Source organism: Aphanomyces invadans (assembly GCF_000520115.1).
Source record: "Aphanomyces invadans strain NJM9701 unplaced genomic scaffold supercont1.8, whole genome shotgun sequence".
Lineage (NCBI taxonomy): Eukaryota > Oomycota > Saprolegniomycetes > Saprolegniales > Verrucalvaceae > Aphanomyces > Aphanomyces invadans.
The window spans coordinates 1735010-1748110 of NW_008580153.1; the positions used below are offsets into that span (position 1 = coordinate 1735010).

General features: G+C 52.8%; 6 protein-coding genes across 7 annotated transcripts in view; 3 read left to right on the top strand and 3 right to left on the bottom strand.

The window, feature by feature from the left end:
• Window positions 1–1221: 1221 nt before the first annotated feature.
• On the bottom strand, window positions 1222–3128 carry H310_05163 (the record flags this gene model as incomplete). 2 transcript variants are annotated; one of them, XM_008869804.1, is made up of 8 exons in its annotated part: window positions 1222–1469; window positions 1531–1632; window positions 1679–1770; window positions 1821–2183; window positions 2288–2454; window positions 2507–2745; window positions 2805–3062; window positions 3106–3128. In XM_008869804.1, coding segments are annotated over 8 exons (1379 nt in total), but the record flags the coding sequence as incomplete, so codon positions are not given. The 2 variants fall into 2 exon arrangements, with proteins under 2 accessions (XP_008868026.1, XP_008868027.1); XM_008869805.1 differs by having other exon boundaries at window positions 2507–3062.
• Window positions 3129–3624: 496 nt separating this feature from the next.
• H310_05164 (hypothetical protein) lies at window positions 3625–5574 on the top strand. Its single transcript, XM_008869806.1, has one exon. It carries the CDS (start codon window positions 4665–4667, stop codon window positions 5028–5030), a length of 366 nt encoding a protein of 121 aa, XP_008868028.1. The 5' UTR covers window positions 3625–4664; the 3' UTR covers window positions 5031–5574.
• Window positions 5575–5898: 324 nt separating this feature from the next.
• On the bottom strand, window positions 5899–8761 carry H310_05165 (hypothetical protein; the record flags this gene model as incomplete). Its single annotated transcript, XM_008869807.1, has 4 exons — window positions 5899–6850; window positions 7017–7687; window positions 7735–7907; window positions 8002–8761. 4 exons carry the CDS (start codon window positions 8759–8761, stop codon window positions 6121–6123), a joined length of 2334 nt encoding a protein of 777 aa, XP_008868029.1. The 3' UTR covers window positions 5899–6120.
• A 2187-nt stretch (window positions 8762–10948) lies between these two features.
• On the top strand, window positions 10949–12314 carry H310_05166 (hypothetical protein; the record flags this gene model as incomplete). Its single annotated transcript, XM_008869808.1, has 4 exons — window positions 10949–11469; window positions 11534–11713; window positions 11789–12033; window positions 12085–12314. The coding sequence occupies 4 exons, from the start codon at window positions 10949–10951 to the stop codon at window positions 12312–12314; spliced, it is 1176 nt and encodes a 391-aa protein (XP_008868030.1).
• On the bottom strand, window positions 12256–12651 carry H310_05167 (hypothetical protein). The gene is made up of 2 exons (XM_008869809.1): window positions 12491–12651; window positions 12256–12421 (listed from the first exon to the last, which is right to left on the bottom strand). Exons 1-2 carry the CDS (start codon window positions 12621–12623, stop codon window positions 12339–12341), a joined length of 216 nt encoding a protein of 71 aa, XP_008868031.1. The 5' UTR covers window positions 12624–12651; the 3' UTR covers window positions 12256–12338.
• A 154-nt stretch (window positions 12652–12805) lies between these two features.
• Window positions 12806–13101, top strand: part of H310_05168 (hypothetical protein) — a 1948-nt gene continuing 1652 nt past the window's right edge. Inside the window, exon 1 of the mRNA XM_008869810.1 lies at window positions 12806–13042. The gene's annotated coding sequence lies outside the window, so the exon portion shown is untranslated. The remainder of the gene's footprint in view (window positions 13043–13101) is intronic.

The window sequence follows — 13101 nt, forward strand, 5'->3', positions numbered from 1 at the left end:
TGGTACGATTTAGATTTGAAACGCCTCCAATCGTACAAATATATGCTAGGCATCTCAAATACACGCTGGCCCAAGTGCGCCGATTCCCCCGTTGCTGAACCTTGAAGTTCTTGGGTGCTCCATCTAGCGAATCCAAGCGATGGTAACTTGGTACTTGCGTCTATGTTTGTGGCGCACATTTTCACTCAAGTAATACTCCGGAGTACAAATTTTCGCCTTGTGTTTAGAATGTAGCCCAGCTTTGAATTGTGATTTAAATTATCAGTCAAAATTCGCAATCACGCTTTATTTTAGATTCTCACTTCGGATCAAATTAGGCCAGACATATTTTGAACGAATCGATATCTTGATTTTTGTATGGTGCAATACACCTAAACCAAGGGTGGCCGACCCTGGTTTTTTGCAATCGAACAAAATCGGGTTTTATTCAAAAATCTGTGTGCGCCAAAATGAAGCTGAACCCATAATCAAAAGGACCCCAAGAGGCCACTTAGTTTAACAGTAAACTCAATTACTCGATTATTACAGTGAACCCTGGAAAAAGCCGACCACCTCCAAAACATGATCCGGTTCAAAAATTCTGCCAAGTGTACAGTATACCAAGTCGGATATACTATATCTTTTGACCAATTCCAGTGCCGATACAATAATGCACTGTACCTGTGATTGTCTGGCTGAAATTCTGCTATAGTTATAGCAAGCTATTCAGGGTGGACGAATTCAAGTAATTTAAACATATATTGATCTGATTCTGCCTCGATCCATTTTCAGGATGAAACCATGTCGGCTTCTTTCAGAGTTCACTGTACTGCACCCATAGACAACCCGAACCGTAGCTTGTGTTGAGTTTGTACGAAATTGCGCCTTCTATATCGAGAAAATGTCAAATCAATGTTGATGTAGATTTTTAAATGAGATGTGTACATGCAAGTCAAGTTGCAGTAGTTTTTCCACGAATTGCACTATTTGTTGTATTTTTCGAGCGAATGGTGCATTGTATCTGGATGAATTTGTACGTTTGGGTCTTTCCATGAATTGCACGAGAGCTGTGGGACGAGAATGATGAAATGGGACAATATTGTATTCGAAAAATGCTATAAAGAAATACTGGGACTGGATTCTGGGCCGACGTGTGATGGACAATCGAGTGCTGCTCGCCGACGGATCTCTGTCAAGCAAGAAGAGGCGAGTCCCTTTGCCCGCAACAGCACCAAGGAGACTATGGGAGACGTGTACTCCTTCCTCTCATTCATATATTATGCGGTGCCGATCAAACCATACAGAGTTGAAGCTTTTCTGGAGGTGGAAGTCCATGCAGAGAGGTCGTGTCGGACCTACGAACCCTGGTGGCAATTACTCGTGGTGGCCGTGGCCTTGTCCACATCCTCTGTGTATACTGTGATGGCAGCATGGAGCTGCTCTAGTTGTTCATGCAGCTGCGCCAGCAGTTTTCGAAGCAATGACATTCCCTGTCAAGATGTCCATCAAGCGTCAACGAAATTCACCTTTGAAACGTCCAGGCTTATGTACCTCAACGCGACGACGAGCAGCTGTAGTGTTGGTCGCCGCTTGGAGACCATACGTGCCAGTGATGGCCTCGCCGTGGCGCAACACGTTCTCCACAGCATACGCCTACACTCCAAAGCGCATAAGACGTACCCACCATGGGGATGTCCACCTTATCCAGCAGTGTCCACTCTGCTAAGAGGTCTTTGTGCTGCTTCTGACGGCCCACCAAGTCTTCCGCCGAGGTAATGGGCTGCAAGGTGCCTACCATCCTCCACTTGACTTCCTCGTCGAGGCGGCATGCACTGGCTTACGTGGCACTGCAATGTGGCGCTTGAACACCGCTTCCACGTCGGGCGTAAACGTCGACAGCGAATTTAGAGCGGACGACAAGACACGGCGTTTTGCGCGGATCAGCGGCGGGCTGTTCGTGGACGAGCGTTTCTTGATCACATCGAATTCTTGTGGTGATGGTAGCGCCGACTCCTCTTCGAGGTTGCGGTCGTCACGGTCGCTGTCAGCATGGACCGCGGGCTCGTCTTCCTCGACAGTGGTCTGGAGATGTTTCGCCGCAGCTTCGGCAGCAGCCTTGAGTTCCTTTTTCGTTGGCTTTTTTTGTGTCGGGGCTGTTGAACCGATTATCGATTTCTTCGTTGATTTCTTCTTTGTCGTGCCACCTTTCCAAATACAAATATATATAAAATATTCGCAAAGTCCCCACATGTGCAAAAATTACTATCACATCTATCACAAATGGCGTTCATGCAAGGCGCAGAATTACCTGGAGCGCCATCACAAGAAGCCGTTGCCGCGTCCACGGAAGTGGAGGATGCGCTTTCGGAAGGGAAAATAGGTGCAGGAGGGAGTGGAATATGTCGCAACTCGTCTTTGTCAATAGCCTGCATCATGGACTCCAAGGACTCGGGTGTTAGTGCCGAAGGAAGGCGCCTGGATAGCAACTCGATTTTAGTTCATGCGATAGCGTTTACCAAAGACCCACCGCTTCCGCATCGAGGTAGATGGGGTAGATGTAGCTTTGAGAGATAGGGATGGATTTAGAAGTACGGTTTGGCGCATAGTGCGCGTTTTGCCCTTGCCGATCGTTGGTTTGTTTTCGAGCACGATGGAGCTGCGAGCCTTGGAGTCCTCGACGCTCTTGGCATGTCGATCTTTGATCCGATCCTTTTCAATTCCATCGAGCATGCGCTGAACTAGAAGCTTCTTGGCAATGCGACCAGTCTACATGCACGAACAAGGGACCACAGAAACAAAGGAATGCAATGATGAAAAGCACAAACCTCGTGGAATGCATACCCTCTGCCACCATTACATTGCTCCTGTCGCAATGTGCACAAGTGGCTAACTGTACGATCTTCCTGGAATGACAGCAGCTCGAACGTTTCTCCGTTCACCTGCAGCACGCTCGTGTCGGTCTTTTCAGCGGCAAAGCGAATTGACACCGACCCCGCTTGGAGCTTCTCTAGGACTTCTGGCGTGAGCTTGATTGTCGCAGCCCACTTCAACCCGCTCGGGTCTGTTGCATGGCGCAACGCGTACTACCAGCGTCAACTAAGCGCGGCACAAGCCCCATGGATTTACCTTGGTTCCAGGTTCCATCATCCGAACCAACTCAATGGTTGTTTGCTGTGTGCATCTCTTCCGGATAAATGGTATATTATCCGGGTGTTTTTTGTTGTTGAAGTCCTCGTCATGACATCATATGAGTCATGCAAATGCGGCTCGGCACGCTGCTTGGTTAGAGCACATAAGTGTCAGGTCCTTCGTCAGGATCGGGGCGAGCGACATGATCCGATGGGCTTTGACGGTCAAATGACTCGTCGCTTGCGGCGCTCAAGCGGTCTTGTCCGTAACCCGAGGTAGCATACGTCGTCTATGTCGTAGCCAGCAACCAGCAGCAATTGACATGCTTGCCATTCGCCGCCTTAAATGCTCAACGAACCTGAGCGGGTTTGTGTCCACCCCGACAGTGACGACCAGATTGCGTGTGCATCCCTGCCCGACGTCGGCACGCCAAGTGCATCATCGCATCGTACTCCCCGACGGTACCAAGACAACTGTCTAAACGACACTCTCCTGCGGTAGTTTGTTGTGTCAACGGTTCAACAATGTCACATTATTGAAATGTCTTAATGTCACAAAACTCAACTGTCTATTACGATTTTCAAGTTCCGTCGCGTTCAACAACAATCGTGCTCGCTCGCATCTGCCACTCGATGTCGTGCCGCGCATCACGGGCTAGCTATGACACGGCTTGGTACTAACGATGTTCAAGTCCACGTACTGCCGGCCCAATGTGTGCGCATGGTCTAGCCATGGTGGGTACCCGACGGGGTATCTGTCTTCGACAGCCTTGCTCATGTGCATCCACATCTGGCGCTGGTATGTCCGAAATGGCTCGTGCATCGTTTCGGGATGGCGCCACCGTTGGTACCCAAAGTAGTAGCGCTGGTTTATGCACGTTTTCCAAAGGGGCTCGGCGTTGACAACGTGCTCGGCCACAAACTTGCCAGTCGCAATGTGGAGCTCGTGATCCGCTTCGTCGTCCGCTTGGGCAGGTGTTTGCGGCCACGCTTGCAAGCCGACACTGGCATTAGCAATGCCATACGCGTCAGTCTTGATGATTGATCGAAGGATCGCGCGGATATCGTTGAGTTGCAGTGGTTCCTCAAGGCTGGAGTCGTTTGAAGTTGCGGGATTGTGGGGTTTGGATGGAGCCAAGACGGGGCTACCGCCGTGAGAGGAGGTTGTGGGCGCTTCGTCGATCACCAGACCGTTCCATCCAGCTTCACTGAGCCGTAGGAAGTAGTGGACTACCCGCGGTCCCACCGTCACATGATGCACGGGGAATCCATCGCGCTCCGCAATATTTTCCTCGACGTGTTCTGGAGTGGAAGGACTGGTCAAGGTGTTGACAAGGAACGCTGACGCCGCGACAGCCCCCGCTTCGCGCGCCTCCCACCATCCGTCCTCCTGACCGGCGTCCCCTGCTGTGATGCACACAAACACGATCTTGGCAGTTGGGTCCATGAGCGCCGCCAGAGCATCGTCCATCATGAAGAGAAGCGCATCATCTGGGTGTGCCTGGATGAAGAAGTGCACGCTTGAAGCACGAAACTCGGCCGTGGTTGTGTCGTTGGATGAAGTTGCGAGATCTGCTGTCGGAGCTGCCGGAGCGGCTAACCATCCAGCAATGGCGTCGACATGCGCAGGGGCTTCGTTTGGACTGTACATTGTGCATTGGCCGCGGCCCCACGTGGTGGCAGCGCAGGAAGGGTCGACGGCGCACGCGACATTGCAAGCGTCGACTGACTCAGCGGTCCCTGTGGCGCGCTGAAATGGTGCTAGAAATGATGGCGGCACGAGCGGTGTCACTGTGGTGGCCTCTGTCGCATTGCTGGATGGATGTCTCAAGTGAAGCGTGTTTGTCGTCGTCGACGAGCTCATGTTGGAGAATGGAGGGAATTGTAGCGGAATGCACAACCTGGACGTTGGCAGGTACGTGAAGAAGACGACTTCAAAGACCGACGTGATCTGCGCGCATTCGCCGATCGTTTCCACATGATGGAACGGTGTGATGTTGTCATCATTCGAGTCCAGCAAGGGCGGTCGGAAGAGCGCGTTGCCGTCCGTGAGGTTTACGGTGAAGAGTTCCGTAGGGTACGCGGAAGCCCACATGGCATGGTTCATGGTACAGAACGTTAGGTGGGGGAGTGGAGACTGTCCAACTTGATGTTCCTCGATTCTGGACGACGACGACGCTGGATCACTCGGCGGCGTCAAACGACCAGCCATCGCGCCGTGTTGAGCTGGTGCAGTGACTGTTGTGCTTTCTTTGAGGTAGCAGGTGCCTCCAACCTTTGGCGTCCAGACGAATCGGTCACACTTTGGGAAAGCACGGCAGTCCTCGGCGCATCCGTGAATCGATGACTGGGAGGTTGTGTGGAGATCACCGCCGACGTATAGCTGGTTATGTTCAAGAGGTTCCCACCCGGTGGCAGCTGCATGACCCACCAAGGCTGCAGCCACGACTGCGCGACGACGCTTGAGTGTCATCGAAAATGGCATGACCTGGATGCAACATGCACCTGCCAGAGAATACTTCTTCAAAGTAATAGAGCCCACGAAATGGAACTTGTTTTTACTATACGAAGGTAGACATATATATCACGGGACTCGACACCGGAAGCCACCTCGCCATAGAGGTCTTCGTCTCTGCCGGCGGTCGAGGTCCTCCATGGAGCAACCCAAACGATTGCGCTCGCCACGTCATGGCATCTCCGTCCATCCTGCTGCATGAGCAACCCGTTTAACTTTGCGTACCCCAGAGTGTCGTCCACGGCATGGGCAGACATGTCATCTCGTCCACTGAACTTGGGCGACGAAGACATCTCTTCGAATAATTAAAATTGATCAGCTCGCTGCCCCTCCAAGCTCATTTCCGTATTATGTTACACGCATTCAATGCCAGTCGGTGGAATGAGGTGGTGGAGAGTGACTCATGCCCTGCCACGACGGAATGCCAAGTACGAGAGGGGTGCTTCCTCACGGCAGACTTCCATTGCTCGTGCATGGGATGGTGGTTTTATCGATAGTTTAACTTGACGGGGTCTTTTGCTTCTTCTTGTCCAAGATGTTGTTAACAAAGCCAGGTCGCTTGTAGTCGGCGGGGGCGCCGATTTCAGCGCCGAGGCCGTAGAACGCGTCAACTTGGATGATTTCGTTTCGCAGCGCCTCGACTTGGTCGATCAGCGTTTGTTCGTCCACCGTCGCGCTGCGCTTTTCCTTTCGAATTGCGGCGAGAATCTTGTCTGCCTGGATAGCTTTCGGCAACGTGTGGTGGATCTTTGCAACGCGGTCCGTCGGATCCTTCGAGATAAACATGCTCGTGGAAAACAGATCCCGCACCCCGCTGTCCGAGCTCACGAGCTCCGCGACCGCCGCCACCTGCGCGTCTGTGGGCTTGGCATACGCACGACCAAACGGAAACGCGACGCCCTTCATGACCGGTCCCATGCCCGGGACTGGAAAGTTGGACGCGATCCCGACGAGCGCTTCTTGAGCGTCATAGCACAGCGTTGTCATGGCATAATCCAATACAACGTCGAGGCCGGCCATGTCCTGGTGCTGCTTGTAAAACCAGAGCGACGCATACCCCAAATACAAGCTCGACAACGCGTCGGCGAACCGACCGCTGATCATTTCTTTAAACTTGAGCTTGCCCCCCAGCACGAGCGCCAGGTCCGTCGTGATCGCAAAGTTGGCGGCCAGGCGGCTCAGCTGCGACTCGTAGTGGCTCACCAGGTCGCCCTTGGATCGACTCCGCCTAACACGATGACACCGTCAATTGTTGGCACGCTGGTCAATGCCGTGCAACACGACAGGCCACGACAACCACCCGTTCGATCGTGGAATCAGAAGCAGACCCGTGGAATCAGACCCACGGTCGCATCACATGCCATCCATGCAGACGGTACAAACACACGACGTACGTTACAGAGCGCGTGAGCGAGTGGACGGCGTTCGTGACACCGTGCAGCACCAACGCATTCGCATGTTTCTTGAACGACGCGACGTCGTCGCCATGTTGCAGCGACTGAATGAGTGGGTACAAGTGCGGGTGGGCGCGAGTTAGCCCTTGGCCGTAAATGATGAGCGACCGGGTGAGGGTGTTGGCGCCTTCGACCGTGATCGCGACGGGCAAACTCATGTACGAGTTTGCCAAAAAGTTGTTTGGGCCGCGGCAAATGCCGGCACCTCCGAGCACGTCCATGGCCTGGACGACCGCGTCGCGGCCGCGTGCTGTGATTTGTTGCTTGCATACGCCGGAAATCACAGCTGGCTGTTCGTGTTGGTTGAGCATGCCGTTGACGAGGTACTGGCCAGCCATCGTGATGAACGCTTGGTTGCCGATCGCAGCCAGGTGTTCTTGGACACCTTCCATCGTGGCCACTGGGACCTTGAATTGCTTGCGAATTCGCGCGTACCCGCCAACGGCGACGGCTGACACCTTGGCCCCCGCGACACCGCCGCCGGGAAGCGAGATCGAACGGCCTTCTGCCAGGCAATCCATGAGCATGTTCCAGCCGTATCCGACTCGCGTTTGGCCGCCAATGATCTTTTCCATCGGGATAAACACATCCGTGCCGGTCACAGGTCCATTCTGCACGAGTGTTCCGTCAACTTTGAATCATGCAATGAACGACGTACCATGAACGGAACTGATAGAGTGTCGTGCCGGCGGCCCATTTCAAGGCCGGCGTGGTCCCGCTCGAGCAGCGCCACCGTGATGCCTTCATGACCGATGCCCTTAAGCAGGTTGTCAGGATCCTTGACATCGATGGCCAGGCCGACGCATGTGGCAACGGGAGCGAGGGTAATGTCTATCCAGATATCAGTGAGTGCAAGTTGCAACTCCATGTGTCCACGAGGCAGAATGGAATGAGGTAGATGGACATGATTGAAAAGGTATCGTACATCGCTTGGAGAACGTGGCGCGAATGCCGAGGACGCCGTCTTGGACCTCGACGACACCGGTGTCCTTCATGTTGGCAGCGTCTGACCCGGAGGTAGGGCCGGTGAGACCAAAGCAAGGCAGGTGCTCGCCCTTGGCCAGCGCTGGCAAGAAGTAATTCTTTTGTTCTTCAGTACCGTAGCGGAGCAAGAGTTCAGCAGGTCCGAGAGAGTTGGGCACACAGACAGTGACACCGGCGGTCGTGCTGCGCGTGTTGAGCTTCGTGATGACTTGGGAGTGGCCATGGGCGGTGAACTGTTTGCCGCCATACTGCTTGGGGATGATCATACCGAGGAACCCCTTTTCCTTGATGAACTTCCACGCTTCGAGCGGCAAATCTTGCTTGTGGAAGATGTCATAGTCGCTCAGCATCTCGCACAATTCATTCACTTCGTTGTCCAAGAACGACTGCTCTTCAGGGGTGAGCTTTGCCGAGTACTTGTCGAGCGCAGAGAGCTTGGGCGATCCCGAGAAAATATCGCGGTCAAATCCGACGGTACCGCTATCGAGCGCGGCTTTCTCCGTCTTGGACATACGAGGCATCATCTTCTTTGCCATGTTGTACAGACCGCCGTAGATTGTACGTGTTTGCTGCATGCTTGTAGTCATGGTATGCGGCGTCATCAAAACTCGGGAGCTCGAGACGAAGGGAGCGGCATGGCGAGCCGCCGCACGCTTGGTTGACGCTGCGAACATGGTAAGTTTCAAAATGCCACGACCCATTCCTCGAATGCTGCTTTAGTGAATTCCAAGGAATCTCCCTCGAAAAAGAAGTATTCCAATTAAATCCCTTGATATTTGTATAAGAGAATTGTCAGATATATTGAATTCAAATCTATTTTGGGTATTTTTGCAAGAATTGCTGTGCCGTTTCGTCAACTGCATTCACGGATCATCCAACATCTCACCGAAAAACACTTCTCACCGATCAATTTGATTCACGGTCAATCACCACACAGACTAAACGTCATCTAATTTCCTAGCAAAAGACAGGCTTCAAAAAATTCCTCACCAGAGCCACCAAGGTAGGTTTTCGAGTCACCTACCACCACGATGTACATACCGTCGGAGACGTTTTGCAATCTCATCAAGATGCCTTCCACCGCTTCTGCATGGTGAATTATCTGCTGAGCTTTTCCTTTGAAGGAAGGCGCCACTATTGTGCATGTTTGCACTTCTGGTTGAAGTGCAATGTTGGGTCAACACAGTGGACGCAACTTGTGACGCGACATCGTCACGGCGAAATTCTGATGTTTGATTGGCTTGAAGGACAACATCAAATTGAGAGAAAGTCAAGTTTGCGACACCAAGTCGACCACTGAGTGGCTAAGTGCGTAAATGCCGCAGTGCCTTCTACGAAGGAAAAGGATCATGTTTTCTGCAGCGAGCGATAGATCTATGCAAACAGATTCATCCCATCAGTCTGTGGCACCATCACGCATCATGCACCACGCCTACAACTCAGCCAAGACTTTTGGCAAGGATCTTGCCTCGCACACGTCGTGCGCAGTCATGTCGGTGAGCCACCGAATGGCCAACGCCCTCCCCGCTCGGCATATCCCCACAACATCACCTGGAAGTACTGACAAACCTGTGCTCGAATCGAAACAGAATCCTACTTCGAGTGGCAAAAACGAGATGGTGGTATCGCGTGGTCCCCGGCACTCGGGGACCACGACCACTGCCAACTACGATATCAATGCAGAATCAACAAGATCTGCTTCAATTCCAAAACAAGTCGTGGGAACAAAGCCGATAGAACCATACGTATCGCCATATGCAGCTGTAGACACGACCAAATCTTATACCGCAAACTCGCTTCCAGCCACACGTCCGACGATGCCTCCTTTCGTTAGGCCACGTCAAGGTAAAGACTTGGGTCGGCATGTTGTGAATCCGCGAGCAATCCCTCATTACGATCGCCCTGTGCAAGTCTTGATCACTCAACTTGTCGCTGTGCGACGTTTGGTGCGTGCTTGGCGGGCTTACACGATGCGACAGAAACGGCTTGAAGCGTGCATTCTCCTCCAATCGATTGCTCGACGCATGTACGCGCGGCGTCGATTCGAGTTGCTGCGTGCGCCATCCGCCATAAGTTTTGACTCTTCGTCCGACGACCTCGAGTCATCCGATTCACGGAGTGTGTCACCGTCCTGGTATGACTACGATGGGGATATCGATAGCAGCACAGACAGCGGCGACGAGTGCAACGTGGACGAGTTGCGCTGGACAGCCGACTCGAGTATCGGCATGAGAGTTGGTGTCACCGAAAGCTGGTGTGAACCAACACAACAAATTCATGAACAGCACCGCATTGAACGAGGACGTGCTTCCATCGACGTGTTGTGGAACCGGTGCAAGCAGCCTGTATTGGGCCTGACACTAGCTTGGCATGCAAGTCGAGGTCTCCCTGTGGTTGAGACTGTGAGTCCCCATGGCAACGACATCCCAGGTCGACGTCAAGTGCAAGTGAACGACTATCTCAGCCACGTACATAACACCCCAATGGAAGGCGTGCGCGCTTGGCGCGCGACCCTCAAGGAAGGCGATCAATTGATGCTGCTTCGATTCCAACGCCCCTCTGCGAAATCGACTGTTGCCCACGTCGAGAACAACACCGTTTAATCCTATTGCATTGCCACGTAGACTGTCGAATGTCGTTGCTTCGACCACAGAGCTCTATAGTTCCTTGGCAGAATGGTTGACGTCAACTCGATGTGTCTTGTGCGCACTTGGTGTGCTTGAAATCGCTCGTTTCCTGGTAGATGCACACTTCCGTGATGTACACGGTCGGTTTTTTCTCGCGCTTTGATTAGCTCATCGAAAGATCGCGACCTTTCGGAATCAGGGCACAAAACCAAAAACAAATTCAAACATAAGACCAAAGACCGTGCAACGCGTGTTCACGCTATGGACGACTTGGGTGCGATCGTGTTGGATAATGGATCGGGGTTAGTCAAAGTGGGCTTTTCTGGCGAAGACATGCCCCGCGGGACATTCCAAACGTCCTTTGGACAGGTGCGGAACCCCGACTGGCTCGTATCGCACAACGCTGGGGTCAAGCCAGATCGAGAATACTTTGTCGGAAAGGAATGCCATGCAGTCCGCGAGCACTTGGACATTGTGGACCCGATCCAACGGGGCGTCGTCACGGACTGGGACGCCATGGAGAAAGTATGGGATTATACGTTTGAGCACGAAATGCGCATGAACCCAGAAGCGATCAGCATGCCAGTCCTGTGCACTTGGTCATCGCCAACTCCCAAGGCGCAGCTGGAAAAGACGGCGCAGATCATGTTCGAGTCGTTCAAAACGACAGCGTTCTACAGCATGCAGCAATGCGTGTTGTCCCTGTTTGCGTCGGGTCGCACTCGAGGCTTGATCATTGAAGCTGGCCATGGTTCAAGTCATGCAGTACCGATCTTTGAAGGGTAGGTGCTGCGCACGTGTTTCAAATTGGACTCGATGGTGACTGCACCTGATGACTCGTCGTAGGTATGCCTTGCCCCACGCGACGCTCCATTTGGGCATTGGCGGGTTCGACATCACCAAGCACTTGGAGCTGCTCCTGAATCGACATGGCCATGCGCTCAAGTCGTTTTCGCACACGATGTTTGCAGACTTGAAAGAAAGTCACTGCTACACTCCCCCCATGACCCCTCCTGGTATGATCCAGTGTCCATGACACAGTTATTTGGAAAAGGGGTTCACCAGCCAATGCACAGGCGGCAGCACCAACAACTACGACAGCAGCAACAACAGCTCCAAGCCGTATGAACTGCCCGACGGGACGGTGATCTCGATCCACCCTGACTGTCGCACTAAAGCCACGGATATCCTCTTCCATCCGAATCAACTTGCGGACGACCACCCTGCCAAACATGCAAAGAGTCTGCCGGACTTGGCCTGTCAAGCCATCTCCATGTGTGACAAAGACTTGCAAAAGGATCTGAGGGCCGCTGTCGTCCTGGCAGGTGGTACGACCATGATTCCAGGTATTGTCCTCCCTTCTTCACGACGAGTGTGATGTTGAACGGCTGAGTTAGGGCTAGCCCATCGCTTGCATCAGGAGCTGCAGACCAAGCTGAGCGAGTCCGACATACGAATCGTACCAGACTATAATTCACGGGAGCGAGGGTACAACACACACCGCAAGATGGCAGCGTGGATCGGCGGCAGCATGTTTGCGTCGCTCCCCACATTCAAGGACATTCAAATCACGCGTCAAGAGTGGGAAGAATACCACGAGAGCATCATCGACCGCAAGTGCTTTTAGATATTGCTGGAGTAACGACATGGATTAACATGTACAAGGAGGACGCATCAAGTACTGCATCAAGTGGACAAGGATAAGCACGAGCATGACCGTGTTCAGGTTTCCATCTACGCACAACGCGTCGTTTCATGGAGAATGAGATGGCGCTCAATCATTTCGATGGATGCTTCACGTACCACCAAAGACTTCGTGGTGGGTTTCGCGAGGATTGGTCCCTCGAACAGACATGCCTCCCGATCGCGGGGCGGCGACAGGCGCAGCAGACGCAGACGCGCTGCACGACACATCGTCCGATTCACCCTTGTTCATCGCAGCAGCGGAAAGATGCGTGGCAAAATGCTGACTGGTCGGTGTAGTCATGGAATCCAAGCCTTATCCGGACGCGACAACCTGTCCACGACATATGCGTGAATCATGTGTTGCTAATTAAATAGCTCAGACTCTTTCAAACCAAGTCACAATTGAATTGATCGAAAAACGTGACGACTTTTTCGGAATTTGCGATATTTTCCACATGAGCTTTGACAAGGTTATACTTGTTTTTTAAATGAGCATTGAGAGCCAGCGTACGGATAATTCTTCTGGTAAACATCCACGGAAATTTTCTCACGAACAACGCCGCGCCAGCACGAGAATGGCGTCGGCGGTGGTCGAGACAGAAAGTTGAGGCGGTCGTGCAGAAGACATCCATGGGTTATGCACGGAAGTCCGTTGAGGTGGTCAACGAGGTGAGCTTCGGACGATCGCATATTTTGAATCTGCCGTCGAGTGCGTTGGTGACAGCGGT

What these genes read in the sequence shown, in the direction of transcription:
- H310_05167 (XM_008869809.1), bottom strand. Translation starts at nt 12,623, where the DNA reads ATGAACAAGGGTGAATCGGACGATGTGTCGTGCAGCGCGTCTGCGTCT. An exon ending in CCACCACGAAGTCTTTGGTG is followed by an intron (nt 12,422 to 12,490) that starts GTACGTGAAGCA and finishes CGTTGTGCGTAG; the next exon opens with ATGGAAACCTGAACACGGTC.
- H310_05164 (XM_008869806.1), top strand. Translation starts at nt 4,665, where the DNA reads ATGAAGTTGCGAGATCTGCTGTCGGAGCTGCCGGAGCGGCTAACCATC.